The sequence below is a fragment of the Suillus fuscotomentosus genome (genome assembly GCF_016647785.1).
Source record: "Suillus fuscotomentosus strain FC203 chromosome Unknown F5891scaffold_33, whole genome shotgun sequence".
Classification (NCBI taxonomy): domain Eukaryota; kingdom Fungi; phylum Basidiomycota; class Agaricomycetes; order Boletales; family Suillaceae; genus Suillus; species Suillus fuscotomentosus.
Window position 1 is genome coordinate 23326 of NW_024539545.1, and position 27982 is coordinate 51307.

General features: G+C 49.3%; 13 protein-coding genes across 13 annotated transcripts; 7 read left to right on the forward strand and 6 right to left on the reverse strand.

The window, feature by feature from the left end:
* Window positions 1-583: 583 nt before the first annotated feature.
* On the reverse strand, window positions 584-2822 carry F5891DRAFT_1038940 (glycoside hydrolase family 79 protein; the record flags this gene model as incomplete). Its single annotated transcript, XM_041361917.1, is given in 11 exon segments — window positions 584-737; window positions 790-1122; window positions 1143-1144; window positions 1176-1288; window positions 1350-1373; window positions 1430-1593; window positions 1647-1823; window positions 1871-2081; window positions 2133-2241; window positions 2291-2786; window positions 2800-2822. The coding sequence occupies 10 exon segments, from the start codon at window positions 2582-2584 to the stop codon at window positions 584-586; spliced, it is 1581 nt and encodes a 526-aa protein (XP_041224885.1). The 5' UTR covers window positions 2585-2786; window positions 2800-2822.
* Window positions 2823-3267: 445 nt separating this feature from the next.
* On the forward strand, window positions 3268-4197 carry F5891DRAFT_1128970 (uncharacterized protein; the record flags this gene model as incomplete). Its single annotated transcript, XM_041364340.1, has 2 exons — window positions 3268-3274; window positions 3371-4197. 2 exons carry the CDS (start codon window positions 3268-3270, stop codon window positions 4195-4197), a joined length of 834 nt encoding a protein of 277 aa, XP_041224886.1.
* A 1495-nt stretch (window positions 4198-5692) lies between these two features.
* F5891DRAFT_1110531 (protoheme IX farnesyltransferase) lies at window positions 5693-7306 on the reverse strand. The gene is made up of 2 exons (XM_041363709.1): window positions 7270-7306; window positions 5693-7207 (listed from the first exon to the last, which is right to left on the reverse strand). The coding sequence occupies exon 2, from the start codon at window positions 7203-7205 to the stop codon at window positions 5889-5891; it is 1317 nt and encodes a 438-aa protein (XP_041224887.1). The 5' UTR covers window positions 7206-7207; window positions 7270-7306; the 3' UTR covers window positions 5693-5888.
* Window positions 7307-7429: 123 nt separating this feature from the next.
* Window positions 7430-8065, forward strand: F5891DRAFT_930208 (uncharacterized protein; the record flags this gene model as incomplete). The annotated part of the gene is made up of 3 exons (XM_041373942.1): window positions 7430-7745; window positions 7804-7868; window positions 7922-8065. Coding segments are annotated over 3 exons (525 nt in total), but the record flags the coding sequence as incomplete, so codon positions are not given.
* Window positions 8066-10561: 2496 nt separating this feature from the next.
* Window positions 10562-12249, forward strand: F5891DRAFT_953857 (uncharacterized protein; the record flags this gene model as incomplete). The annotated part of the gene is made up of 3 exons (XM_041375219.1): window positions 10562-10968; window positions 11019-11149; window positions 11207-12249. The coding sequence occupies 3 exons, from the start codon at window positions 10562-10564 to the stop codon at window positions 12247-12249; spliced, it is 1581 nt and encodes a 526-aa protein (XP_041224889.1).
* Window positions 12250-12489: 240 nt separating this feature from the next.
* On the reverse strand, window positions 12490-13347 carry F5891DRAFT_407438 (Tim10/DDP family zinc finger-domain-containing protein). Its single transcript, XM_041371716.1, has 5 exons — window positions 13199-13347; window positions 13068-13147; window positions 12949-13017; window positions 12855-12894; window positions 12490-12803 (listed from the first exon to the last, which is right to left on the reverse strand). The coding sequence occupies exons 1-5, from the start codon at window positions 13242-13244 to the stop codon at window positions 12730-12732; spliced, it is 309 nt and encodes a 102-aa protein (XP_041224890.1). The 5' UTR covers window positions 13245-13347; the 3' UTR covers window positions 12490-12729.
* A 1-nt stretch (window position 13348) lies between these two features.
* F5891DRAFT_407470 (DnaJ-domain-containing protein) lies at window positions 13349-15531 on the forward strand. The gene is made up of 7 exons (XM_041371717.1): window positions 13349-13544; window positions 13611-13712; window positions 13777-13794; window positions 13854-14036; window positions 14119-14357; window positions 14404-15262; window positions 15315-15531. Exons 1-7 carry the CDS (start codon window positions 13437-13439, stop codon window positions 15444-15446), a joined length of 1641 nt encoding a protein of 546 aa, XP_041224891.1. The 5' UTR covers window positions 13349-13436; the 3' UTR covers window positions 15447-15531.
* On the reverse strand, window positions 15497-17175 carry F5891DRAFT_407507 (Prp18 domain-containing protein). The gene is made up of 6 exons (XM_041371718.1): window positions 16901-17175; window positions 16390-16849; window positions 16246-16343; window positions 15949-16088; window positions 15792-15890; window positions 15497-15711 (listed from the first exon to the last, which is right to left on the reverse strand). Exons 1-6 carry the CDS (start codon window positions 17111-17113, stop codon window positions 15651-15653), a joined length of 1071 nt encoding a protein of 356 aa, XP_041224892.1. The 5' UTR covers window positions 17114-17175; the 3' UTR covers window positions 15497-15650.
* Window positions 17176-17205: 30 nt separating this feature from the next.
* Window positions 17206-17972, forward strand: F5891DRAFT_1146973 (cytochrome c oxidase subunit VIb). Its single transcript, XM_041365039.1, has 6 exons — window positions 17206-17276; window positions 17328-17359; window positions 17422-17455; window positions 17505-17605; window positions 17660-17667; window positions 17726-17972. Exons 1-6 carry the CDS (start codon window positions 17245-17247, stop codon window positions 17783-17785), a joined length of 267 nt encoding a protein of 88 aa, XP_041224893.1. The 5' UTR covers window positions 17206-17244; the 3' UTR covers window positions 17786-17972.
* Window positions 17973-18019: 47 nt separating this feature from the next.
* F5891DRAFT_1146978 (adaptin N terminal region-domain-containing protein) lies at window positions 18020-21209 on the forward strand (the record flags this gene model as incomplete). The annotated part of the gene is given in 10 exon segments (XM_041365040.1): window positions 18020-18274; window positions 18331-18662; window positions 18719-19055; window positions 19109-19261; window positions 19376-19510; window positions 19648-19780; window positions 19833-20239; window positions 20291-20624; window positions 20738-21089; window positions 21104-21209. 10 exon segments carry the CDS (start codon window positions 18059-18061, stop codon window positions 21207-21209), a joined length of 2505 nt encoding a protein of 834 aa, XP_041224894.1. The 5' UTR covers window positions 18020-18058.
* Window positions 21210-21283: 74 nt separating this feature from the next.
* On the reverse strand, window positions 21284-22055 carry F5891DRAFT_1038978 (ribosomal protein S10p/S20e-domain-containing protein). The gene is made up of 4 exons (XM_041361918.1): window positions 21851-22055; window positions 21700-21800; window positions 21545-21643; window positions 21284-21493 (listed from the first exon to the last, which is right to left on the reverse strand). The coding sequence occupies exons 1-4, from the start codon at window positions 21963-21965 to the stop codon at window positions 21440-21442; spliced, it is 369 nt and encodes a 122-aa protein (XP_041224895.1). The 5' UTR covers window positions 21966-22055; the 3' UTR covers window positions 21284-21439.
* A 61-nt stretch (window positions 22056-22116) lies between these two features.
* Window positions 22117-23383, forward strand: F5891DRAFT_1038983 (DUF572-domain-containing protein). The gene is made up of 6 exons (XM_041361919.1): window positions 22117-22148; window positions 22206-22271; window positions 22321-22405; window positions 22457-22604; window positions 22653-22737; window positions 22787-23383. Exons 1-6 carry the CDS (start codon window positions 22142-22144, stop codon window positions 23290-23292), a joined length of 897 nt encoding a protein of 298 aa, XP_041224896.1. The 5' UTR covers window positions 22117-22141; the 3' UTR covers window positions 23293-23383.
* Window positions 23384-27934, reverse strand: F5891DRAFT_1038985 (uncharacterized protein). Its single transcript, XM_041361920.1, has 7 exons — window positions 27474-27934; window positions 26502-27229; window positions 25940-26453; window positions 25357-25885; window positions 25173-25325; window positions 24963-25126; window positions 23384-24905 (listed from the first exon to the last, which is right to left on the reverse strand). Exons 1-7 carry the CDS (start codon window positions 27702-27704, stop codon window positions 23622-23624), a joined length of 3603 nt encoding a protein of 1200 aa, XP_041224897.1. The 5' UTR covers window positions 27705-27934; the 3' UTR covers window positions 23384-23621.
* Window positions 27935-27982: the final 48 nt, after the last annotated feature.

Sequence of the window (27982 nt, forward strand, 5' to 3'; positions counted from 1 at the left end):
CTACACATTGACTCACCCTGGCAGCTGTTGTTCCCCCTGCTATGGCTGGGATGCTTTGCCATACACCATTGACATGTGCCGACGAGTGGGAAACAGGTTGGAAAGCTGGGCCAGCTGAGATGTTGCAACACCCAGATATCTTCTATTCTGGCCAGGATATCCTTGCGCAACTTGAATCAGTAGAGATCCCTCAAGTCTGCAGTGATTGCCAGGAATTTTCCGTCGTAAACATGAAGGAAACAGGGTGTCTCTTGATGGAAGATGGATTTGTCGAGGATGAGCTTGAGGAGCTGAGAGCCTGGTTGATGTCTCATTGATTTAATTTTCAATATGATTACAATATGGCATAATTAGTACTTTCGAAACAACAGTCGAGTCTGTGCGCGATTTCTTTCTGTGTGCATGCGCGCGATTCTGCTGTGCGTGCGTGAAAATTGTGCGTGCACGTGATTTAATTAAGTTACGTTTGGGCCGCCATATAATAGGTGAATGTATATGTAAATAGATACGTACGAAGGATGCATCGTGATATCGGCAAGACGCAGCGAATCATTGTCCTGGTGACTGTGCATTATAATCACTGTCAAGAAAACGTAACGAGGATTGCTTCCGTCTCTTGCAAGTCAACTCCAGAGCTGATAGGTAAGACGTCAACGGTTAGGGGCCCACTGACCCTGCCGTCGCTAGTCTCGTACGTCTGACCTCCCCAGGTTAGATTACTGGTGTCGGAGGCATAGCTACAGATAGTTTTAGCATCCAGGCCGCAATGATGATGAAATCAGCTCATACCCAATTTTCAGCATCTTCACACTCGTATTATTGGGAGGACGTCCGAGACCCGTGAAAGAGAAATCGATGTGAGTGGAATTCCTTGCACCAGCGCCGGAAAAGTACGCGACCGTGTTTATGAAGACAGCTTTTGAGAGGCTTCCATGCTCGAAAAATGCATAGCCCGATACATGATCTTCATCGATGGAGATTTCGACTGCCTGCGTGGTCCCAGATGACCCGATAGCCTCTGCGACAATGATAGCTGCGTAGTATGCTGGCTGTACGTGCGGTGCCAGCGGGGCAACCGGTGAACCGTCAAGGATCGAATAGTTAAGCGTCACGGGTTGAATCTGCTCATAAGGGGATTAAGTAACGCCGCATTGACTTAGATGAGTACTGACCAGATTGTACTTGTAGCCAATGCCCTCATGGAAGTGCATGCGACTAATACCAACTTGTGTGGCATACAAAGTGTAGTCAAGTAACCAGAGGGCAGCGCCGGCTGTATTGCTGACATCTGGTGAAAAGGACGATCACATGTAAGTTATTGCGACCATTGTTTATGTTGTCGACCTTACTAGGTGCACCGTGGCAACTGATACCTATGAACAAGTTAGCAAGTCTAGTGCTGTCGAACAATTATCAGACAAAAACTTACTGTTTGTCTCCCCGAGGATGTACTTCAGCCCGTTGGCCAAGGTCGCCTCAATATCTGGGATAAACGCGGATAAATTACCACGGATATAGCTCTTGGTCATTAGGTCCTGCAGCGCAGCTCCGCTGCCGGTACAGAATGAGCCACTATAATGGTGCTGCGAAATGCTAACCATGGGATTCAGCACGCCATCCACATTCTGAGGTTGTGTTCGACATACGTCTCGATCAGTTGACCTGCAGGAGATTCAAGAATGCCCAGATTGAATATAGCTTGCGGAGAGAAACCGCTAAGGTTGTTGTGAGAAGACCCAGCGAAAGCGGCTCCGATTAATTTTGTGCAAGATAACTTGGAAAGGTTGGCTGTTATCGATACGTTATATGCAAATTCCTCCCACCTTTATACCGGTCAGCACTAATGAGGAAGTCGTCGTCATAAACTTACTCAGAGACATATTCTTGTACATTCCAGCTGCTGTTACGGCTCTTATGCTTGTGGTAGAGATCAGCCTCATTGCCAACTTCGATAAACTTCAGATCAATGTGTTTCTCTAGGACAGCGGGGGAAGAAAATGTGTTCATGAGCGCGACAGTTTCGAGGTAGGCTGCCGTGAGGTTGTATTCCCTCAAGTTCAAGCCCCAGTGAACTTGCGTCCCTGAAAGTAAAGCAAGTTAGTCACTTGAGAGTCTCTGAAAAGTTAAATTACCGTTGGGAAGATGAGAGATGATATCATAGAAGCCTTGCCCAACAGTTATATTAGTAGCTTCTGGATATGGCGTGATTATGCTTGAAGGAGGGAAAATATCTTCTTCGTACTATGCACCAGCTAAACACACGAACCAATTCACATTAAAAGAAATTCACCTCGACGTCATGGCTGAAATCAGTATGGTCCTCCGAGTCAGCACCTATTCTCACGAAGGGAGGGGTATTCGTAATTTGGATAAAGTTATCAAGGACGTTGTTGAAGAATGTATTTGGTTCTGTCGTCCCTGCCCATTCGTTCCACCTATCTTGCTCGATTGAAAGCGAAACGAGGTTCCCCTTAAGTGGTGCTGCTCCCAAGGGCGCAGTAAGAGGAATTGTGACCTCTATTGCCGAGACGATTGGAACGACGAGCGTGATGAAGTGGGTACACCACATCATAAATCGCGGCATGGTGTCTTGGTTCTGGTACAAGCCAGGCTACTAGAGTGCAACTCCGAGATCCTATATACGGTTTCAGGCGGGATAACGATCCGATTGGCCGTCTTCTCATGACCGGTAAGGTGTCGTGCGTGGAATCGGTACAATTATGCATCACGATGAGGACGCGAGTAGACTAGTATGCCATGCTCCGAAATCTGTTGCAATTAGCGGGTTTTCTCTTTTTGGAGGTTACGAGACCACGTCATAGTAGCAGATTCGATTCACGATCGGTGACAATTCCGGGACCCTGTTGCAAATTATGACATCTGCGCATTCTTGATGTTGTCATTCCCGAAGATCCAGAGTTTCCGACCGTCCGGACGTTTGAAGAAAAGCTGGATATTATCAAGTAATGGATGAGTCCAGATGTCCAGCGCAGGGGAGCATGTGTTTGTGTATCACAGTGCTAGCGAACTGGAGAGTGTAGCCGCATCCACACAATGCAATGCTGTCAAGTTTCATAAACAAAAGCCGAGGCGAACAGGATAGACTGCCGAAATTCTCAGCAAAAACAGCAAGCGTCATTGAAAGACCTCCGCAAGAACAGCAAGCACGATTACAAACTCCAGAGCGGGAAGACCGTCAGGCTATCGACATTTCAAGGGTCTTGGGATTTCCGGAGTGCTGTTCAACGCTATTCACAATTGGTCACTATGTACGGTGTCTCCGAATTATGGCAGTTGCCTAAAGTAGTATGCTGATATAACCAACTCCGTTCTGCTAAGGTTAGCTCCGAGCAACTCTCTATCATGGCAGACGTCCGTGCCCTACTTAAAGCCAAACGCCAGGAAGCACGAGTAACCCATTCACTAGCATCTTATACGACAACCGGACAGTTGCGATGCTCCGTTTGCGGAACAAATATCAAGCATGCATCTGCTTGGGACGGTCATCTCGGCAGCAAAGCACACCGTACGAACGTGTCTCGCGCTAAAGAAGAGGAGAGGGTTAGGGAACAGCGACAGGCTGCACAGGAGGCTAACGTCGCTAAAAGAAAGGCAGTCGAAGATGTCCCTGGCGGAGATGCAGCCAAGAAGCAGAAAACCGAGCCTGCTACCTCAACTCCTCGTTCTAGCGCGTTTCCGTCAGACTTTTTCTCTGACCCCTCAAAAGCACCACCACTATCCCTTTCAGATAACTCGGATGACGAAGAGATCGACTTTTCTATAGTTGCTCCCGCGAAGGAGTCGGGGCCACACACTCAGTCTGTTGTCGTTACTCAACCAGAGCTTGACCAAGAGTGGATCAAGTTCCAACAGACGGTGATTAATGCGCCTGATGCACACGAGACATATGACCGGGCGACTGTATTTGCAGAACCGGATCTGGTCTCTGACGTGGCAGAAGGTTTCCCTCCCCTGCAGGGTGAGAAGGATCCTCCAGAGGTTGAGGCTAAATCAGATCCGGACGAGGAAAGGCGGCGGAAGGATCAGGATGAAAGGGAAATGATCATGGACCGCTTATTAGATGAGGAGAGGGCACAGGAAGAGGCAGACATGAAAGTCAGTGTACTGAAAAGTAGGTTGGAGGCATTGAGGATAAAACGAGAGGCTGCACGGACAAAGCCAAAAATTGCGGTGTAGCAAGGTTTTCGATAACTATTTATTTCCTCGATCGACTCTGATCATCACATGTTCTAGGTGTAATATACCATGATTTGATTGCACGGCATATATTTTGGCGTCTGGCCAGCGCCAGTGCTCCATCCGAAATATGGCCCTCGTCCACGCGCACTTGTTCGCACATTTATTTTTTAACACGGACTATCGTCTTACGCTTTCCCCCATCGCAAGTGAATTCAGTGCACGAATGAAGACTTCCACTTTCAATTATAGCTAGCATTGCTTGCACGAGCAGATCATTTCAAGACTCGAAAAGCTAATGCAGATTAACCTTGACATTCCCGCTTCCCTTTCACAAATACTTGGCTCAGAAAGTACGAACTTGTTCAGTTTCTTGACAATGTGATTACATCTCCAGCCCTCCATCCGACATTCCGCCGACACCAAACTCGTTTGAAATCGAAATTCCCGAGTCAGCAGATATGCAATGATGATGCGTTGGACGTCTGTGGCCGCTTGGATTAACGCGAGTCTGAATTATCTCGATCGTGGCAGGTACGACATGCTGCAAAATAATCAGCTGTAAAGGACAGCAACCTGATAGTTAGGGGACGGACCGACACGTTCAAAATCGATGGCGGAGAACTATGTGCGACTTCAAGATGTACTTTCTTGTGTACGGGGGCGCCCTGTGCCTCGCGGGATTAGATGTCTAAGCATCTGGAAGCACACATGTGGTCCTCTCGATCAGGGTTTAATAGCTGCCAGATGAATCGCCCGCGAAGTAGAAGGTGAAACAATACCTCCCTGTAATGTGGCTCACCGCAGATCTAAAAGCCACCATAACTTCCAACAACGGCCGGAATGTGCGGACCACGTGCCGGGCTACAATGCTAGAACAGATCACATTGCAACATGGCGCCCAACAACTCATGCACGCTCATTGTTTTCCGGGTATGTCATAATAGCGCTGGAGATTGATGTGAGGGATGGAGGGAGGAGAGAAAGAACAAGCAGGATGTTGTCATAGACGATTGAGTTTTATATTTGGCCATTTACGCTCACAAGTACTGGCATAAGCTCAGGTAACTGCTAGTTCCTCGATATGGCTCAACTACCAATGAAACAAAAACGTCTCGAATCCAATCAAATGTCCGAAATCAAATCAAAGCTCGCAAACTCGCTGGTAACAGGTACGCATGAGTATCCGAAGACTTATATGCCACTATATCAGAAGGAACGGCATTCAGAGACCTTATATGTCGTTTGTACTCTCCCCAAATACATCCTGCAAGCCGAATACTATGCACGTGCCATGCTTGCGCTGATCGTGACAACACCTTAGGTTCTATCGTCGTACTATCCAGCTGCGGGGGTAAGACAACCGCATTACCAGACGCAAAGTCGCCCATATCATGAGACTGGGGGTAATACACCCGCTTCTGTCTCGGTCATGTTGCCCACAATACGCGCAAGTGGGGTAGCACACCCATGTAAAAACGCGTCCGATATTGTGGCCAAAGCCCCGCGTCGTCAGAAGACAGGCGCTGAGCCGCTCGTTCCACGATTGAAGCTGGTGGCTCGGTCATGTGCGAACAGCAGCACAGCGGACAATCTTGGCCCTTGGGGAGATGAGTTGAAAGTAAGTTTGATCTGACGTGTGAAAACTTGCAGTGGCTATAGGCATAATATGTCAAGATTAATTGGACAGCTTATACTTTTGGCTTTGGTATATCTGCTCCGTCCGACGGTACCTCATCTTGCATCCCTACCCAACGTCTCCATTCTAGTCCTTGCTTGTGAACCATCATCAGGGCCAGCATCACCGGTAGATACCACAGGTAGTTTTGGAATGATATCCTTGCTTCCTTTTCTCCACAACGCCGCCACCAGGCCCAAGAACCACGAATGCAAATTGCGTTCGGGACTAAGCTGGTGATAGCAAAGGCCCACGTAGTCAATCCTGACAGTGGGAATAAGATAGAACAAATGGGGACAAGGAGTAAGGAGTGGCGCAGAGCCACGAGAGCATTCTGTTGTGGGTTTAGCACGCACAGCATCTTGTAGCCTGCTTGAGCGTAGGAACCTCGAATAAAATGCGACAATGAGTTGAAGTGAGGGAATTGCCAACTGTAGAGAAGCATGAATAGTGCGAACGCGCCAAGGGGGTTATCAATCATGGACATGTCTAGTGGTGCCTCTGTGAAGTACGAAGGAAGGAAAAGGTGAATTGGGTAATCTGCAGATGGGAGAATTTTTCCACCACAGGCCGTCCAACCCATGACCGGCGGGATACCTCCAACGACTGCGCCCACCCAGGTATTGGAGACGCTTTTACGTTTTAACCAAGTGTATGCCGCTGCATAAAGTACGATGTTGGCTGCGCCTAGACATGCTGTAATTGGGCTCGCCATGAACCACAGTACTGCAGGACCTGCTACTCCTGTCACAGCGGCAAACCCTGCAGCGTGCAAAGGGGAAATGGCTCTGCGAACCAACGGTCTTTGGCGGGTGCGAGCCATTTGAGCATCATAAGGTATTTCTTGAAGTTGATTCAAAGTATTCGCCGAGGCTGAACACAGGGCCGTGCCAACAGCTGTGGAGAGAAGAATTGGGACCGTCGCAGGAAGTGGTGAGAGAGCTACTCCTGACATTGCGGTCAATACGACCAAGATAGTCAGGCGTGACTTGGCAAGCTGCGCGTAAATCCTCAGTAGGCGTCTCGGGGTGAGTACTTCAACTTCTTTGAAGCCAGCGGGGGTGACGTGAACTGCATCTGGTTCTGCAACTGCATGTGCAATGCCCCGGACGCGAGTGATATCAGAAGGCTTTAGCCCATCACTACGAGAGGACCACAGTTGATTGTGGCAAAAGAAGGAGGTAAAATCTCGACCCGCAGAAGACACGGTGTACGGTCTACTGAAAGCCGCGGAGGCCAGAAACCTTTGGCTAGCGAGAGAGCGTGATGTACTTGACGTGCGGAAAATAAAAAATTTGCTACATGACTGGAAAGCATGTATTTTTCTCATTTCTGAATACAGAGGAGTGATTTGTGAATGAGCTTGCTGTCACGGATAGCCGCGACCAACTCACCTGCACCAGCGCACAGACCAAGGTTTCAGTCAGCGGAGTTTGAACGCCGCCTCACACAACGACTCGTTACACGTTTCTAAAAAGTTTACAACAAGCAGCTTAGTGAGCTCTTGTAATTGCACCTCAGCATTGTCGCAAGGTCCCGTCTTAATACCTTGCCATGCCTGGCACACATCTCCTCCCACCAAATCTTCTAAAACTATTTGCACCTCGACCGCCTCTTCCCTATGCACGACCAGTTGGCAAAGACATTCATCGTGTAACTTCCAAAAATGTTGATGGTGTTGCAAGTATCCTAGCGCGACTCAAGGAAGCCACAACTGCAACATTAATCGCGGGGAATGGTGAAGTTGGAGACGGGATGGAAGAAGGCGAGGAACCTGCATTCACACTGGCCGAAGAAACTAAACGGCAAATTCGGAGAGAGGAACGCAAAAAGAAAAAGACAGAAGAGTTCAAGATCGCAAAGGAGACCTGTGAGTGGTCATTTTTGTCGACGCGATATAGGTCCGCTAAGCATTTTCATATTTCTAGACAAGCCTGCAGATGATGCGGAAGCCATTGGAGACCCATATAAGACGCTCTTCATATCACGTCTGGTTAGCTTCATCATCATGTCAATTCTGTGCGTTTCGCTCACGTTTTGATGCAGAATAAAAATGCAACCGAAAGCGACCTTCGACGCGAATTCGAGAGTTTTGGCACCATTGAACGGGTAAGGCTTGTGCGGGACCAGAAAGGCCGTTGCAGAGGCTACGCATTCATCGTCTATGAACGCGAACGAGATATGAAAGGTAATGATGGTAAAAGTGTTGTTTCTTTCATTTGTACTGAGCTCTTTTTAGCGGCTTACAAGGAGTCTGATGGTTTACATATCATGGGCAAACGCATACTTGTCGATGTCGAACGTGGTCGGACTGTAAGAGGGTGGAAACCCCGTCGTCTTGGTGGAGGTCTTGGCGGACGCCCCAAACCAGTCGAACAACCCGTATTGCCCCCTCCAAGAGTTCCCGGTGGACGAGGCGGTTTTGCAGGCGGTGGGGGAGGGGGTAGGGGTGGAGGATTTGGCGACCGGGGCGGATTTCGTGGCGGTCGCGGTGGCGGATTTAGAGGGGGCGGTGGTGGCTTTGGGGAACGAGGTGGCGGTTTTGGAGACCGGGGCGGTTTCCGGGGTGGAGGTGGAGGTGGAGGTGGCTTCCGGGGTGGACGTGACGATGGCTACAGGTTGGTTCAAACATTCAACATAATCTTCATTTGTGACTTATCTCTCTACAGGGGTGGTCGAGGCGGGGGCGTTGGTTACCACGGAGGTGGATTTGGCGGTGATGCTCCTGCTAATGGCTTCGGCCCTCCAGGTGCACAAGCTCCTGGTGGTCCCGGTGGCTTTGGCGGTCCTCCACAACAAGGCTATGGACCACCAGGAGGCGGCTTCGGACCAGGTAGAGGTGGATTCCGTGGAGACCTCAAACGTGAAGGACCTGGTGGGTATGATGACAGGGACGCCAAGCGACCGCGATATTAGTTGCGGCTGGGTGAGATACGTCCAGTTTTTTTTCGATTCTCTCGAACTTCTTGCTTCAAGTCCCATGACTTTGCGCTAGGTGGGGTGTGTAAGTACTGAACGTTTTTGTTGTCACATTGCTCTGCAGCCTTTGCGTAAGTATCACTATTTTATTATTAGGAGATGGCCTATTTTTATGGGTGATGGTTAAGACAAGCGTGAGTGCTATACTGTTACGACGGCCTTTCAGTACTTGAGCAATAGCAGTCATGATGTACAGATGAGAAGCGTAATATGAACTATTATGTTACCATTACATGCTACGTTTTATTCGGAGGATTTTCGGGCCAATCAGCGCCCGCCTCAGGGTTCGATCTGAGATCACTGACAGGCCCGTGGTTACGGTCCCTATACAGTACTGTGACGGTAAGTACGTACCCCTTGGTATCGCTGGCGGTGGGCAACCTTGTGCAGCATTCAGTGTTACAGTGTCGATTAGATGTTATGCGTGTCATCTAACTCAACTTTGCTGACTTCATATACAGTACTTGTGATCAACGGATCGCCGGTAAAACCACTGGACTATCGTCTTCTTCGGGAGAGAACGTCACGGATCACAGGCTAGCACAGCCTCAGGCAAAATGTTGACATGTCCGATCGGAAGTCGATCCTTTGATCTTCAAAAATCTTTGCTGCAAAACATATTTTTGGGGTCCTTGGTATGTTATTATGTAAGTATTATGACCACAGACAGTGATTCATGCAGTACCCTGTTTCTTGAGCCGAAACTGTCCGCGTACTTTTTCTATCGAGAGACCCATGGAATGTTATTCGCGAAAAAGGTTAGTTCTCATGTTGATCATTTCTTCCGAACTGCATAGCAACTCCCGGTGCCGCAACTTTTTGGTTCAGCCGCACCTACCATCAGTCTGTTTCAGAGACCAGATAAGAAGCTGAATTCTAAGTGCCAGCACACTAGATCGTGATGGCAGCTTCGGGTGCGGTAAGTAAGCTTTGCTTGCTTGACAGACAACGTACAAACATGCGTATCTGCCCGCCAATGGTAGCAGTTCCTGGGACCCATCAAAGATTCAACTCAGCCAGCTACCCGAATCCGACAGATCATTCCAAACTAGTCATCATTGCAAGCAGGATTACAGCATACGGACATGACCCTACCCAAGGATTCCGCTCGTTTAGAACACTGACCATGGAGCAAACTTTATAACGCTCTCCGCACCGCGTTCAAGTTTATCTTACTCTCTCAAACTTGCCAAAGGGTTTTCTACGCAGAACATCAAATTTTATGGATGCGTAGTTCAACCGTCGCAGCACGGAAGTAGACATCTCCCCCAACTACGGTTCCTTGGTTGGTACCCCGATCCGGTGAGTTCCATTATTTTGGCTTTGATTCGTACCTTCCTCTCTCCTTCCATGCGTGAATCTTCCTGCGCGACCCATCATTCTCCTTTCTGACTTGCCTTTTGAGTAGGCTGCGTGATCGCCTGATCTGGCGTACGATTGGTTTGCCACCTCTCTGACCGTTTCTGGCTACCTTGTCCTTACAAGGGCCTGAATTGCGTCTCATTCAATTCAACAACTTGACATAAGGGCAATCGATCTCCGGTTTTTACAACTGCACCAAAAGCCGCCCAAATAAACAAGTAAAAGGGATAACCTCCCTTGCTGCGATCGTCTGCTTTCTGCTTCCTACCTCTGCCGCTGGACTTGGAAGCTGGGTACGAAACCTGTACTCCAGAGCGCATTTTGTGCGTTCGTCTCTGGATGCCAATGGCACGTGCAGGCTATGTTGGGCAGGATGAGCTGCCAAGGCATCCTTTACACTGCGAAAATCTCCATACTTCGTCAGACTGTTCGCCTTCTCCCATTAGTTCATCAGCTCAGTCTCCGGTCAATGTTGGGGCCGTCCGACCCAGCTCCGCGTCGTTATCAGACAGCAACGAGGCAGATTCTGGCAAAGTCCCATCTTCTGGTCCAGAGAGGTCAAAGTCCATCAGCGGCGTAGGTGCCAAGTGGGAAAGAGAGAAGCGGAAGCGTTCACGTGTCACTCCTGAACAACTTATCCATTTGGAACGCTTCTTTTCGATGGACAGAAGCCCCACCGCAGCGAGGAGGAAAGAAATCAGTGATTTGTTGGGCATGCAGGAACGACAAACACAAATATGGTTCCAAAACAGGTCTGTAAATTCTCTGCAGCGCACAAGCACCGCTGATAACGGCCCCTCAGACGCGCAAAGGCCAAATTGCAAGATGGCAAGAAGGGTCGAGGGGACGGCGCTGAAACCCCACCAGATACTCCCCCAGAATTGGCGACCGGATATGAAGCAGAGTTACATAGCCTCATACATGAAGACGAACGTAAGTTGCCAAGCTTTTGGAGCCTGGTTTCTCTACTTATGCCGTCTTTGTTACCAGCGGTGACTATCATTCCATGTAATGATTTGTCTATAGGGACGTGGCGTCGTATTGCAACCGCTGTAGGGAAGCATGATCTCGTGGCCTACCTGTGTGATGGCAAGCGGTGCTTGACGTGGTTCATCCACTCGGCGGGCTATGGCTTTAAGATGGAAATTCCTTTCGATATTATCGTTCATACAGAATTTACCAACGCGGCGCCAGGCTCAGGACTGGCTTCATTTATCCTTTCACAACCGCCAACTTTTTACCTCGAGTCCTTCTCCAGTCCTGGGCCTACCCGGCAGTGGAAAAAATGTGCGGATTGGACGGAAGGACAACAAGCCACTAAGATCCTGCGTCATGACTTGATAGGTTCAGCGGTACAGCTTGCACACCTTCTGCGTCATCTGAATGCCCATGCTTCTGGGTCGGATATTCGTCTTCATTCACCGTCCTATTACTCCCAGGAACCACCGCCACCTCTCATGGAAGTCCCCCAACCTCCCATGGCAGTTTTAACAGGACCCGCATACCCGTACGGTGGAGATGTCAGCGACTCTAGAAGGGCAGAAGGTCCTGTCCACATAAGGAGAAGATCCTTTTCAGGTGGTACCATGCAATTGAGTCACATGCATCGCCCTAGTCACCAGCCTCTCGCTGTGGACTTGCCTGCCAATCCGACCCCAGGGCCACACTCAGCCCCGTACGCTTCATCATCCTTCTCACCGTATTCTAACCGTAATCACCCGTCCATCCACCTATCGTCTCATTCACCGATGTTCTCGGAATATGCAAACTCCGCGTCATCGCATAGTGCATCGCAACAATCTCAATCCCCAGTCGATTACGGTCCAACCGATACCCATAGTGTCCCCCCACGTTCCTATTCATCCGCACCAGTGCATCATATGTATGATGGCACTATGTCGATGACTTCTCCATACTCTAGCAATGGACCAACCCCTAGTTCCTCTTCCCAGACACCATTCGTTTCTCCTTCGCCGCCGTTATTGACAACTCCATTTTATCCTCCCACAAATGACTACAGCACACGAGGCTGAGCCTCATTAACTTAATACCTGGTTTACTATATGAATCTGAGGTGAACCCTTTGATCAAAAATTGTAACACCCTGGACCTTTGCGCTACTTCGCATGGGTTGCCCAATAATTTTCGCCTTCATTTGCGGTACAAACTTCATTCACCTTCACTTTGCAAGTTGACTTTTAACATTTTAATACCCTGCACCGCTTCGCTTCCACATCTTTGGTACGGGGTCTGTCATTCCACGCTCCACGGGAAGCACACCTTCCTTCACTGAACGTTGGTATACATCTTTGTTTAATATCTTACTTGTAAACACAAAGACACCTTTTCGTACACCATAGCTTGCACCGTAGATGGTAATAAATCCTCCATGCCAGCCTCGTGATTTCAGGGTCGAGAATGGAGCCGCCTTGATGACATGCAGGTGAGACTGATGAACAACTAAAATGAAAGCACTATTGATGGGACGGAGTGGTATAGATACAATATGCCGACTATATCTGATTAAGTTGCCGCTGCTCGCGTTCTCTGCTTAAGCGGGCACTGTAGGTTTTGCTAATTATGTTGACTGCGAGACCGTGAGCAGCTGCATGCCAGGGTATCTTGGTCAGACACTCACATGTTTCCAGGTAACGTTCGAGGCATCGAGACAAACATGTCTAGATATGAGAAAATGTCAACATCTACCTTGCGAACTCTGTGGGCGCACTCACCTCCTCTGAGCTAGACAAGGTGGTCCCAGGTTTCGCTATGCACTTAGCGAAGCATTTCTCGTTCGTTTTCTGAAAGCCTCTGTTACTGTGAACACTAGTAGCGATAGTAGGGACCACACATTTATAAGCTCCTGCGCGCTAGCAAGGGCAATCTCGGAGCGCACACCATTCATCACGGCTTCTTTTTTTGCAGTCATGTCTACAAAGTATGTGCTGAGTAGCAGTCAGAATATAGCTGCGTGTCACATACCTGACGGAGAACTAGACGATGACGACGATTTGAAGAAGTCGGACATGTTGCAGACAACGAGGAGCTAGTGGGATAGCTTAGAAAGTTCCTTGGAACGACTTGGTTGAACGAAAATTCAAGTTGATGAACCTTGAAGTGACGACGGGTCCTGTACGTGTGTGATTTCGGGAGCAATTGGACACTAATGGGCACGGAATTCTCTGTACTGCGATCGCAGTGATACTAAGAGCATACGTTCATGGGTGCACGCGAATCCACCGGACGCAACACGGAATCCGAAGATGCGGTCCCTGACTACTACGAGTTGCTGGGTGTCGAAGAATCGGCAAACGGAGACGAGATCAAGGTATGATACGGCTCACATCAACTTTTGTGTCGCTGATTCAGTGTCCGTGGTCTAATTATCCTCAAGAAAGCCTTTCGAAGATTGGCCCTTGTTCATCATCCTGACAAGAATAAAGATGATGTTGAAGGTGCTACCAAAAGATTCGCCGCTATTCAGCAAGCATATGAGGTGCGATTTCTCACCCTCAAGGTCCAAGGATGAGTCGAAGGCTCATCGCATGTCGGATCGACAGGTGTTGAGTGATGACCAGGTTGGTACCTGCTATTTATGCGTTCCTCTGTGTCGCTCCTGACTGTACCGTGCAAGTAGGAAAGAGCCTGGTATGACTTTCACAAAGCATCTCTGGCACCAGAACCTGATGCAGAGGCTGTCTTCGAGGACATCCGAAAAGGCGCCCCACCTCCCCGTGCCCGCGACCGGGGGCTGACTGTCAGACATCTCGCTCGATTTTTTGATGCGACAGTCTGGTCAGGCTTTGACGACAGCGAGAATGTGCGTTCCACGTATAATGCATTGCCCCCATGACCGCAATAATACATATACTATGATCACTACTCATACTCACCACCACCAGAGCTTCTTCACAATCTATCGCAATCTCTTTACACGCTTGGCACAGGAGGAGAACCTCATCTCCCAGATCGAGTATCCCAGCTTTGGAGACGCCTCCTGGCCTTGGTCCACACCCAAATCCACAAATACGCCCGCCGCACGCAATTTCTATAATGCATGGCTTAACTTCGCGACTCTCAAGGATTTTGTATGGACGGAACAGTGGAATCTTGCAGAGGCACCCGATCGCCGAGTGCGACGGTGAGTGATAGTGTCTTGTCGCATTATGTGGCTGAACACCTGTCAGGCTCATGGAGAGAGACAACAAAAAGGCCAAGGATGAGGCGCGAAAGGACTATAATGAGACTATCAGAGTGATTGCTTACAGCTACATCTTACTCAAACATTTTCTAAATTTCGGTGCGCAGCAACTGGCTACTTTTATTCGCAAGCGCGACCCGCGATACAAGATTCATCTCGCTGCACAATCTCAAGCCAACAAAGTCTTATCCGAAGCTAAAGCCCCCACATCTGGGTCCTCCACTCCACGCCCCCAGCCTGCCAAGCCTTATGTAGAGCAAGCTTGGCAAAGAACAGGCGGTATGGATCATGATGCTGATGCTGACCTCGAATGGGCGGCAGGTGAAGGTAACGCAGAGGAATGGGAGTGTGTTGCATGCGGGAAGACGTTTCGCAGCGAAGCTGCATGGGACAGCCACGAGCGTAGCAAGAAGCACATGCGTGAGATCGAGAGACTGAAGAGAGAGATGTGGCAAGAGGAAGAAGCACTCCAGCATGGGCTGGAGGAGGGAGAAAGCGACGAGATCCAGGAGGTGGATGGAGGCTTCGATAGCAAGTTCGTTCCTCCACCCCCACCAACGCCTCCAGAGCCGGTACTCGAAAATGTAGACGAAGATGAAGTTGGTTCACCCACAGAGGAACTCCCGGCTGAGGATGACCAACTAGTACGCAAAAAAGAAAAAAAGAAAAAATGCAAGCCCCAAACAAGACCATCAAGCGATGCGCCAGCATCCTCCCCCCCACCAAAAAGTAAGGATGATTCTCAGGAAGTGATGTCTTCCCAGCCTGAGCTTTCAAAACGGGAAAAACGAAAGCTTCGAGAGGCGAAGAAAGCCACCAATGTTGTCGAGGCAGAACACAGTATGGTCTGCATATCTCCATACGCGCAATGGTTCTCTTGTGTTGACATACTTATAGGTTTGCAACGTGTGCAAATCACCCTTTGAGAGCCGTACAAAGCTATTTACACACATCCGCGAAACAGGACACGCGCTTGCTGAATCCGCCGAAGAGCCGGCGCGAGGGAAGAAAGGGCGCAAGGGGCGATAGTGGTCGGGTTGACGATGAAGATCGCCATCGTATACCAGATAGAAAATGGGTCACCGGAACGCATAGCATCTTGACACCCTAGAACTTGCACTAGGATGTGCCAAGCTATGAGATATATAATCAGCTTGATAAAATGTCCAGTACAGATGATAAACACACAAGCACTCTACTAGAGCAGCATAAACACGACCAACGTAAACCCAACTATCCCATAAGCTGTGAAACGTCCTCTGGTGGGTATTTTGTCTGAGAGAACGTCAAGAGCCTGAGAGGATGCATCAGCCGAGTTGGCACTTGGAATGAAGCAGGAATGAAAAGGAAATGTACAAAAGAAATGAGACTAACCGTTTGAGGCTCTGTATATATTTCCTGCTGACTTCGTCATTCAGCACATGCGCAACCTGGTCTGTGGAGATCTTTTCGCGCGCGGAACGTTCATGGATACTAGCAAGTCATTTAAATGAGACGAACGTGATGGTAAGAATGGAGGACAAATGCGCACCCCACCATCGTAACACCAATCGGCCATGGCGCATTTCCAATGGACAGTCGAAGGTACGAGTCATTTGCTCTCTGATATTGCCGCTTTTGCATGTAATATACTATTTCAGCTATGCGTACAAGCATGTCTGGCGGTAGATTCTAAGACAATCGAGTGTCAGCTCAATGGTTCCACTTTTAAAATGAAAAAAGTCTGTGATGACAATGTGAAGTTTTTATAAGTGGCATAAAGTAAATTCAACATTATATGCAAAGACAAGAAATGAAATGATCGAGAAAAGTGGAAAGGTAGACTCACTCGTGAACGAAGTGTCTTAAACAGCGGCTTTAAATACTCGGCAGACTGGACTTGCGTTGCTGCAGCCAGTTTGCCCTGATGAGTCCGCTTGACGTTTTCTGTATCTCCTGTTAGACATAAATTTCACACCTGTGCAAGACATACCTGGTCGTTCATCCATTGCCTCCTCCCATTCTTTGAGCGTCCGCTTGAGTGCGTAGTATATGACGGGGTACAATTTGTCCGGATCCGTCTTTAATAACCCTAGATCCACCATGGCTACACTCCCGGCATTGTTGCTCACTTCTCCGTCATCTTTCTTCTTCCCCTTATCGTTTTTAGCCCTCAACTCCCTCTCAACACTCTCAACATCTTCCAGTGCCTTCCTAAAGTCATTTGTGCCAGCTTTCTCATGTCCGCGCTCTTCGATGAGTTCGAGAGCACGCAAACGCAGGCGCCGGTCGCGGTCGCTTTCACCAAAAAGTCGGATCGGCTGTCCTTTGGCTCGCAGTCTGCGGATGGCTTCATTGTTGGGAATGTTAAATGAACCCTCTAAAATTGTCGAGTCTGGGTCCTGACTTTCCGGTAAAGGGGTGTTAGAAGTGGAGCGCGAGGAAGTGTCGACCTGCCACAGCCCATGAACATACTAGCAGTAAATATGACAACATGATGTCACCTTTTTCTTCTGCTTGCTTCTGGTTAGTGCAGCGTCCCTCTCTGCCGCCTGCTCCGCTGCCCTTTCTTTTTCTTTCTCCTCGCGTGCTCGCCGATCTTCTTCTTCTTTCATGCGCTCAAGTTCACCGCGACGCACGTACTTGGACGGACGCATTTCTGCGTCATTCTGAACGTACTTGCGCTTGAGTGCAATTTCAGCTTTGAGAGCATCCATGATGATGTTTAAATAGGAATTAAGTGTCTGTGCAGTTGTGTCACGGTGAAGTCTAAGGTGACATGCTGACTAATCGACATACTCCGTCCAAACCCGACTCAAGTTTCTAAGACTGCATCCATCACACAAAAATGTCTGACTCTGAGGCTGCTGATCTGTCGAGGTCCGTCTACATTATTCTTGTCGGTCTTACTCTATGCTTATAGAGTATCAGCAAATACGTCCTTCAAACTGCTGGCTTTGACGGTGCGTCCTACCCTTCCTTAGTCCATGTTTTACTCCAGCTAACTGGTTTCGGTTGGATACAGCTCGCTTTCCGAACACCAACCAGACGCGTCACTGGTGAGTAGCGACTTATCTCTAGCATGCAGTGTGTGCTACATTACAACAGTTTCCAGAATTACACGGACTACTTTAAGTGCGTCGCCGCCAAGGGTGAAGACTTCGCACCATGCAAACAATTTAAGCGCGCCTACAACTCATTGTGTCCTAGTATGTTCCTTTTCTATTCTGTTGCGTTAATCGTCTTGACTCTTGTTCCTTTAGATGAATGGGTAGGTATTCAATACCTTGGTGCAGAGCTTGATTCCTTAAATATGCTGTCATGTCCAGGTAGCGAAGTGGGACGAGCAGAGGGAGAACGACACATTCCCTGCATCACTCGAGCCTTGATAGTTTATGCTCTTGCACCTTTCTATTCAATGATAGACTCGGCTTAATTCAGTGATTTTCTGCGAACCTTTGTACGCTGCTCCTACATTTCCAAGCTTTGGGAACAGTTTCCACTGCCACAATCTGTGATTTACAGGCTCTCGCTGTAAGGCCTTATTGGCAAATGAAATTGAAGTTCTGAGCTTGACTCCGATGTGTTGGTGGCACGTGAGATCATGATCACACCGATTTCAACTTAAGCCTCAAGACTTACGTGCATGTCCACACCAAACGATGGATGGGATCAACCTCAACGCTCTGAGCGAGAATGCAACACGCCTTGGGATGAGGATTCAAGAGACAATAGCTGAGCACACCCGGGATTTGTCGTTAACACGGGGCGGGAGCTCATTGTTTGACATGGCGGACGACAAGGCGAAGAATATAACAAAGCAGCTCGAATCAAGCAGCGACCGTGAAAAGCTGGACGCCATGAAACGATTGATCGCGGTTTGTGCCAGTCGGTATAACATCTGTATAGAAATTATAACATTGCTTCTCCTCAGCTCATCTCAAAGAACCGGCCAGTCTCCTCATATTTCCCTGCTGTAGTCAAGAATGTAGCCAGCCCGAACCTCGAGCTACGCAAGCTGGTGTACATCTACCTCCTTCGTTGTGCACCATCTGAACCTGATCTGGCATTGCTGTCGATCAATACTTTCCAGCGGGATCTCGCTGACCCCAGCCCTCTCATACGCGCTATGGCTCTTCGCGTGCTGAGCGGCATTCGCGTTCCTACTGTTGCTACCATCGTACTTATGGCTGTCCGCAAGTCTGCTGCAGACCCGAGCCCATATGTTCGCAAGGCAGCTGCGTTGGCCGTGATCAAGGTACACAAGTGAGCCTTACCTAGTTCAATATCCACTTCACGAATCACAAAACATATGTATGAAGAGTAGACCAGGCGCATCATCCAACTCTGCTCGATATTATGACAACTCTTCTGCGCGATCGCTCTCCGCTTTCACTTGGGACTGCTGTTCTTGCTCTCGACACCATTGCGCCATCTCGCCTCGACCTTCTCCACGTACATTTTCGCCGCCTCTGCCGTGCCTTGCCGGACATTGATGCATGGGGGCAGGTCGATGTCCTCCGCGTACTCGTGCGATACGTGAGGACCATGTTACCCAAGCCCGTTCCCGCCAGCGAGAGACAAGGCGAAGAGGTTGACAAAGATTTGAAGCTCCTGCTAGCCTGCGCGGAGCCACTTTTCATGAACAAGAACCCTGCCGTGCGCACACCGATCCACTTCCACCACGAAAATCTTATTGACTAAGCGATTAGGTTGTTCTTGCTGTCGCACGGGCATTCTACTACCTTGCTCCTTCATCGATGCTCTCAAAGATTAGCGCACCTCTCCTTCGCCTCCTCAGCGTATCGCGCGAGGTCGAGCGTGTAGCACTGGCTTATTTACTCGTCGTCGCACGTTCGCATCCAGTACGTGTGTCTGCTAAGATCTGGATTATAGCATTCATCGGTTGACTATTTCATTCTCCTTTCGACTTGATCTTGCATGAATTGCACATCCACCATCTTTGTGTCCATATTTAGGTTTTATTCATCACTTCACACAACCGCTTTCTCGTGCGCGTGGATGATGCAGAGCAGGTGAAGCGGAGAAAGATTTCTGTTCTCTTGGCATTGTGCACAGCTGACAATCATCAGACATTACTGCGAGAATTCATGGTACGTTTAGTTCACCTATTTGGAGGTAGGGGTTACTAATTGCCATTCTTTTTCCAATACCCTTTGACTCCACGCCTGGCATTTGATCATATGTCGTTATCTTTGCCCTTACTGTTGAACTCCCATCGGGTATACAGGACTATGCTCAAGACACAGATGACTCTGTTGTGGGAGATGCGATTCACGCCATTGGACGCATTGCCAGCCTCGTTCCTTCATCCACGCCTCAATGCCTCACTGCACTCATGGGAATGATCAACAGCAAGCAAGGTCGGCACGGTCTTTGGATCTCCTTATATTTCGAATTTACATGATTGCATAGATACCATCGTCTCAAATGCAGTCCTCGTTCTCAAGTCCCTCGTCCAAAATCAACTTCTCACACCTTCCTCTACCTCAACCACGACCCTCCCAACTCCTTTCTCGTCGCAGCAAGCTCTCCTTGCATCATCCATTCCCTCGCTGACGCCATCAATCTCCACTTCATTGTCAGCTGCACCTTTGTCCTTCACGAGCACGGAGTCGACCTCCGTAGCTCAGGCCCCACTTTCCATTATTGCCCAGCTGGCCCAGCGCATTGACGATATCCGGCACCCCCACGCGCGGGCTTGCGTGCTATGGCTCGTCGGTCAATACGGGTCAGTCACAGGCACGAAAACAGCGGTTGAAGGTGTGGCAGACTGGGCGCCAGATGTACTGCGCAAGGCAGCGAGGAGCTTCAACACTGAGGTGGGTTTTAACCCACTTCATAATATCCCTGCTCATGCTAACTCATACCAGGCTTCCCTAGTCAAGCTTCAGACACTCACTCTTGCCGCGAAACTAATACTGCTCGCGCCCACGCACCGTACACTGGTCTTACTGGCACAGTATGTTTTCACACTAGCTCGGTACGATGAAGACTGGGACGTGCGTGACCGCGCGAGGATGTTGAGGACACTTCTTGTTGGTGCAGTTACGGGTATTATGAGCAGTAATGATGAGGATGGCGTCGGGGAAAATTGGAACAAGGAAGAGCAGGCAGGAAGGCCGGGTGTGGTGTTGAGAAGGGAACAGGTGACACGAGTGTTATTCGAGGGAAAGACTGGGACGATTGAAGAGGAGCTGGTGGCTGGTGAGTGTGTTTTTGAGTTCTGATTTTGTCGACGAAGGGCTCGTTTACGATTATCACCCACACTTACCTTTCTCACTTTCTTTTCATGTCCAACTAATCCCAGTCCTCTGCAGACGCTCGTCCACTCGGAACGCTTTCTCTCGTGATGGAGAGTGAAAGTTTGCATCTGCACGATGACGATGACGATGAGACTGTGATAGATCTCCCCGAGTGGCTGGAACAGGGAATCGACCCCGCGTTGCGTGATAGTGATGACGACGCACCCCAAGTTGCCTCGTCGGTTCAAGCGATTTCATCCCAGGCAACCTCGTCCCAACGTGTGCCCACACCTGCAGGTTCAACACCAGTTGTGCTCACGCCCATAGGGGGATCGACGCCAAAAGACACCAAGGACTGGAGGGATTTGAACAAGTTCTATGCAAGTGAGAGCGAGTCTGAGGATGAGTCTGAGGAAGAGGAGAGGAAGTTGAAGAGGGGAGTGGAATTGGTGAGCATAGCAGTGAGGACGAGGAGACTTCGGAGGATGAGGAAGATGAAGGAGTTGCAGAACACGATCCTAGTTCGAGTCATGAAAGAGCATCATAGCTGATATTATCATTGTATCTCAGAACCTCAATGCATACAGCCGTCGTGCACCGAGGCACTCGATAGCTATTAACTTCCCGCCAACAATGCCCGAAAGGTGCCCCACGACAACAAAGCCAAAACACCTTACACGCTTCTCTTCGGAATGAAAGCATACAATTCATGATGTGGAGCAAAGTGTCGGACGGCAATGCCCTGTCATACAGCAAACATACATACAGTAAAGATACCTAAGCTGAGATGGTGACTTCAACCTCAACACCAGGCTCCAAGCTAATAGAAGTCTAATCAAAGAATGAGGAACCGATAGTGGGAACAAAAAAATCCAGACTCACGATCTGCTTGACGACTTCGCTGGAGGAGTGCAAATCAATGAGACGTTTGTGCACCTTGAGCTCGTAGCGGTCCCAGGTCTTCGAACCCTCACCGCAAGGCTAAGGAACGCAAAAGTCAATGAGATACAGGTATATCATATAGTTGTGATACTGACAGTCTTACGGGTTGTGATCTTAAGGACCTTGGTGGGGAGGCGGACAGGGCCCTTGACACGGAGCTGCTTGTCCTTTGCACGGTTTATGAGGTCGGCGGAGACTATATTTGATGGTTAAGTATATCTTTGTGATAAACTGAAGTGCACAAACACTTTTCCAAGTTTTTGACGTTGCTGCTCGTCAAGGTAATACGAATTTTATGAATTTTGGCAGCGGGGACAGCGCCTGCTGCGTCATACTCCTTGTCCTTAGCGACGTAACTCATTCTGGACTAATTTTTTTTGGAATAAGTCAGAGGTGACTAGACAGATGATTAGCAGTTTGAAAGTGATACTCAAGATATGCGCACCTAAGGTTTGTGTGTTGATGAGAGAGATAATTAAGGTTTACTGAGATTGCTCATGTGTCGGCAAACTCCGGGAGTTCCCATTAGAAACAGTCATGCAAGGCAAGTGTTAGATCTAGCGTACGACAGATCGTCAACTAATCCTGCTCTCTTTCTTAGGATTCAACAAGTATTATCCGCCAGATTATGACCCAGATAAACACCAGAGCTTAAATGCGTACAGAGGTATGTAAATCAATTTCCTGCGCAAAGTTGTTTCTCTCATGGTTCACAGGCAAACATGCGCTCGGTGACAGAGCACGTAAACTGGACAAGGGCATTCTTATAACCCGTTTCGAGCTTCCTTTTAACATCTGGTGGTATGCGTCATAACCATAGCATCTAGAAACAGCGATTTCATAGATTTGTAGTGGAACATGCAACAACCACATTGGCATGGGCGTCCGGTATAATGCGGAGAAGAAGAAAGTTGGTGCCTACTATTCTACTCCAATCTACTCGTTCCGTTGCAAATGTCATCTTTGCGATGGCTGGTTTGAGATCCAGACAGACCCCAAGGTGAGTCAAGCGTGGTTCGCTCTATTTTACAATGTTAATATCACATAGAACACTCGCTACGTCGTGGTTTCAGGTGCTCGTCAGAAGGACGAAGATTGGGACCCCGAGGAGAACGGCGGGTTTGCTATCCATGGTATGTATCAATTTGCATATCCTTCATCATCATCTTACAAAGATTGCAGATACCGAAGGGAAAGCTGGTCCCGCGGATCCCCTTGCAGCGCTCGAGAAGACAACCGAGGCCCAAAATCATGTCGCTAAGGTGCAAATACCACGAATTGAGGCCTTACAGGGTGTTTCAGATCACTATAATAACGATCCTTACACACTTTCATCGATGGTGCGCAAGCGTTTTCGTGCGGAGAAGAAGATCGAGGCACAGAAACGCGCCGATGATGACACGATCAAAGGTAAATACGGCTTACCGGAGGAGTTGAAACTCGTTGAAGATGATGCGGAGGCCAAGCATCAGGCACGGGACGAATGGGCGAAGGCTAGAATGGATTATGAAACAGAGAGAAACAGTAAGAGACCTCGCTTATCGATATCATCTTCACCTGGTTCCCAATCTCGGTCGACATTGGACCCTGTATCTTCTCTGAAGGCTCGCATCCTTGATAATACTCGACGGTCAAGTACACTTGCAACCAAAAGGAAGCCCCCTGATCGAAAAGTACTCATCAAGTAGAGAACACAGATAAAGGACCACTGTACACTACCGTTTCACGCAAAAAATCATTATACTACTGCTGTCTAGATCAGCAGCTCATTAATTCCTACGTTTCGATGATTTCGGAGCAAGATACGATAGCAAATCAGAACAACATTAAGAAATACAGAGTGAATGAAACATGAAACCAAGATACTAGTAGTATGAATGACAGGACGTAGAGTTGACAAGTCTGATCAGTGTAACGGAGGGCATCACGGACGAGCGAGTATATCCAGCATATAAAAGAAAAGAAGATTCATAAATAAGCAACAAAACAAACCAGGATTCCGCCCCATAAATTCCTATCATGAAGTTTGGTAAATTGCCCACGGTTGGTCAAGCGCGGGCATTACACTGTCCCATTTCCAATCTGATGCCTGGTAGTAGGCGGACTCGCCGCCGTCAATCTCCTTGAATGCTCCCATATGAAGGATATCGAGATGGTTGCTTTCCCTGGGCTCCTCGATCTTAGTTTTGCCGGGGGATGATGCACCCTGTGACTGATCAGCATCCGGATTGGACTGTGGGCTAGGGTTCGTGGATGACGGTACGAGGTCGGGGGTAGGAGCTTTCGAGTCTTCCTCATCTTCAAGAGTAGTGAAACGACTATAATCAATAAACTCGTGGAACTCCAAAAACGCATCGTTAGGGGCCGCTGGAGGCGAGAGTTCCGAAAGTGGTCCACCGATGCTTGAGGCGAATGCAGAGGTGGCGATATGTGTTGGATCTTGAGCTGCACCTTGCAAAATCCGGTCGAGAGTGTGAGCGATGTCGTCGTACACGCCGGCGTCTGTCGAGGCAGTCATGGCGACTAGCTCCTTCATCTTATCCATGAAGGCGTTTGCGTCCTCGTCCGTATTGATATTTTCAACCTCCTGGTGCCTCTTGGCGAGTCCCTCGCTAGGCTCCCCCTCCCAATCTTCAGTCTTCACTTTCTTGGGAGATGGTGCACCCATAGACTCGGGCTGGGTAGAGGGACCTGCGGGAATAGATACATCCTCATCGGCTTGGCGCTTTACGCCAGGGCTAAATGCAGCTGGGGGTTCAGAGGGAGATGCAGTAGGCTGCTTGGGAACACGCTGGCCCTTCGCCTTTGGCGGTTTAGACTTGGGAGACTTTGGAGTTTGTGGAGAAGCGGCTGCCAGAGGAGTGGGAGCAGTGGAGGCCGTAGGTGCAGGTGGTGGAGTAGGTGACGGCACAGCACTTATTGTGGCAATGGCCGCAGGGACGGAAGGGCTTGGGGGTACGCGAGGAGGTTTCTTGACCATGGGCGGGTGTGGCTGAGGATGTGAAGGTGGGTGAGACTGGTTTGCGGAGGGATGGCGACTTATAGCAGGGGGGGGTTGAAGGGTTTGAGGAGGTGTGGGCTGTGATGGGGGAGGAGGTGGGGGAGGTCGATTTATATGAGGACCACTATGTCCACCCATTTGCTGCGATGTGAGGACAGCTTTCATTAATTGTAACCTTTGTTCGTATTCCTCGTTTGCCTTTTGTATTTGGGTATACATGCTCTTTAGAGTCTGAAAACCGATTATGACTTGTGGCGACCCCACTGGAAAACGAGTTCTTTGATGTGCCACCGTTAACACCTGGAAAGATATTGTACTTAAGGTGACAAGAAGCAGATACAAGCGGAGAGGGCTTACGATTGCAACGAGCCTGCGAATCATCTCATCCGCTCTCAGAACAATCCAGTACATTGGTAGTCTTCCGTCAAGGTCCCGAGTCATTTTCTGAACCTGATCCATTAGCTGGTTGTACTCCATTCGCTGATCATCTGGCAGTGTGACCAGTTGCATTGTTTGTAGTCCTGCAGAGGGGTTAGAATCTGGGGCGAGAATGTAGATGTGACGAACCACGGGATGTGAAAATGTGTTTCGTCTGATGGATTATGGTCATTGCATGTGTGATCTGTTCTTGACTTAGTGGTAAAATTCCTCCCGACTGAACAGGCTTCATCTCAGTCATCGGTGATGGTTGCATGCCGTTGGGCATCATAGATGGCTGTCCTCGCTTGTGGCGCGGGTACCAGGCTGGGACCAGCAGTCGACATCTGGGCCGAGAAGCCTCCTTGATGTGCGGTGGACATACCCGATTGCTCACCGGGCGCCTCGTGATTGGTCACTTGCTGATTGGCCTTCGTTGCCATCAACCGACTGTGCTGGTGCCAACGCATTATATCCGAACGGTGCCGGTCGATCAATGCAACCGTCTGCTCTGGTAAGCCATTTGCACGCATATCACCAACAGACATATGGACGAAACGCGCAGCATTTGCCATGGCTTGCGGATTGAGAGGAGGGCGCATAACGGAGTGGGCCATTTCCCCTGAGGCACTTCCAGGAACATTGTTTTGAGCACCGTTCTGTGACAAATTGTTTTTTTGTGCAGCGCGAGATCTAACGGTGAAGACGAGCATGCTCTCGAAATCCTGCAAGTGCTCTTTGTATGTATGAGCAAGCTGCTGTGCGATGCCGGGGCCACTCTTAGCTGGCTCAGTATCTGTGCCTGGAAATTGTACAAAACCCATGCGACCGCCTATGGCCGCCCACCAATCACGTTGAGTGACCTGATTCGTGACCTATGAGTATGCTTCGAACAGTGCAAATTGTCCTGAGCTTACAAATTGAGCGCCGCCTTCGCGAAAGACCTGAACATGCAGGTTATGCAAGTCAACAGAGCGACCATCAGGTAACAGAACGTGCACGTTGGGCTCCACGTGACGGTTCTTGCAAAAGGACGTGTACATAGCATCGAAGTGTGACTTGTCAAGAGGGGAGACGCCGAGTGTCGATAAGTTGACCATTCTATTCGGGATCTGACCATTAGCAGCCGATGGGGGATTGAATGGAGCCATGTTCTGTGGCATCGTATTAGACATGCCCGTAGGGAGCTGCTGGGGAGTAGAGCCAGAGCGTGGGGGTACAGCAGCCGGGCGTTGCATTTGACCACCCTGTCCGGACAGCTGTGGATTCATGGGATGGGCTTGACCTGGCGTTGGAATCTGCGAAGGACCACTAGCTCCAGTGTTCATCCCAAAATTTGAAGCGGGACTGGACGACTGTGGCCAGGGTTGCTGAGGTGCTCCGCCACCCTGTGTAACACCTGGTCGACCAGCAGCCGGGGCCATTCCACCTCTACAATGCGTAAATAGGAAGCTTGAACAATATGCCGGCCTAACTTACAGATGTACTAGATTTGCCCCAAGTATGCCAGGGGTATTTGAAGCCAACTGGATAGCCTGATTAACTCTGAGGAAGAGTGTCTTGCGGTTGTGAAGCTCCGTGCGCATCTTTTCCAACTTCGCGGTCCATTGTTCATCGGGGAAACCTCTCGTTTGCGCGAGTACACCCTGGATATTTTGCTCCATGCTATTTATGGCTGATTGCAAATAATCCCTCCTTTGCATCAGCTCTGCGAGGGTAGGTACCTTCGAGGCTGGTGCCGCCCTCATGTTTGGATGGCCCATTTGGGCCCCGAGAGGTTGTGCTGCCAGATGCGGAGAATTATGCATTGCATCAACGTTAGTCATATTGGAAGATGAAAACATGTCCGAAGGATTCGGCGGACTGGAGCCTGGCTGTGCGCCCATCTGTTGCTGCATATGGTGTGGCATTACAGACTGTGGCGGATGCTGGTTTTGTTGATTGGGAGGACGATCCATGGGGTGCAGCGGACGGCTAGCCTGAGCCTGAATCGGATTACTGGGTTTCATTTGTGGGGTATTCATAGGCATAGAGGGGAAGTTGGGTGGTATGATAGAGGAAGGGTTTGAGGACTGAGGGTCATGAAAGGACGAAGCAGAGGGAGGGACACGCTGGGCGGATGCAAGACCAAATTGCTGCTGAATCTGTTGGACCAAGGGACCTTGTGAGTGATGACCGAGCCCCTGGTTTCGAGCGAGATCTGCCATCTAATATATGGAGTCAGCACACGTAATTACGGAAACTGGACCTGAACAAGGCATCGACTTGACTGGACTTGGGAAGCATGAATCTCAGAATAGTATAATTTATGATAGCAGATACGGTGATCGATTAGACGAGAACAGTACCCAAACCGACCATCAGTAACATGGATGGGGGTGGGTCCTGTGAGCGAATGCAAATGGCGCAGAGGGGGGAACATGACTTTGGAGGATTGTAGGAGAAACTCACTTGTGAGTTCATCTGAACGGAATTTGCATCACCATTCGGCTGAGCTCGATAGTTGTTCTGCATTTGAGTCCACATACGACTGTGTTCGGGGTTAGGGAGCCCGGGGACCATCTGAGGGTCTTGTTGTTGCTGCTGTTGCTGTTGCTGCTGTTGAGACTGCTGTTGCATATGCTGCTGGGAGATGAAGTTTTGCAAGGAATTCATTTGGTACTGGGGCATGCGATCGGCCATAATGCAAGGTCGTAGCCTTGCACCAAGATGGGTAATACAAGTTAATGAGTTCTACGACGGTGACAGCGAGCACGACGTGTTCTGTAACGTCGTTGGCGTTAGCACCTACGACGAGGGCACTGTTTGACGCGGTGGACGCTGCTTGGGATAGCGTGCAGCTGGGGAGATGCTGGCAGTCACAGTGGGAAGCAGACGGCGCTTCACACCATGAAGCGAATGCTCGGTTGGCCTGTGCTCAGCTCGTGGCCGTCGGACTTTCAATCTTTATTATTTTTTAT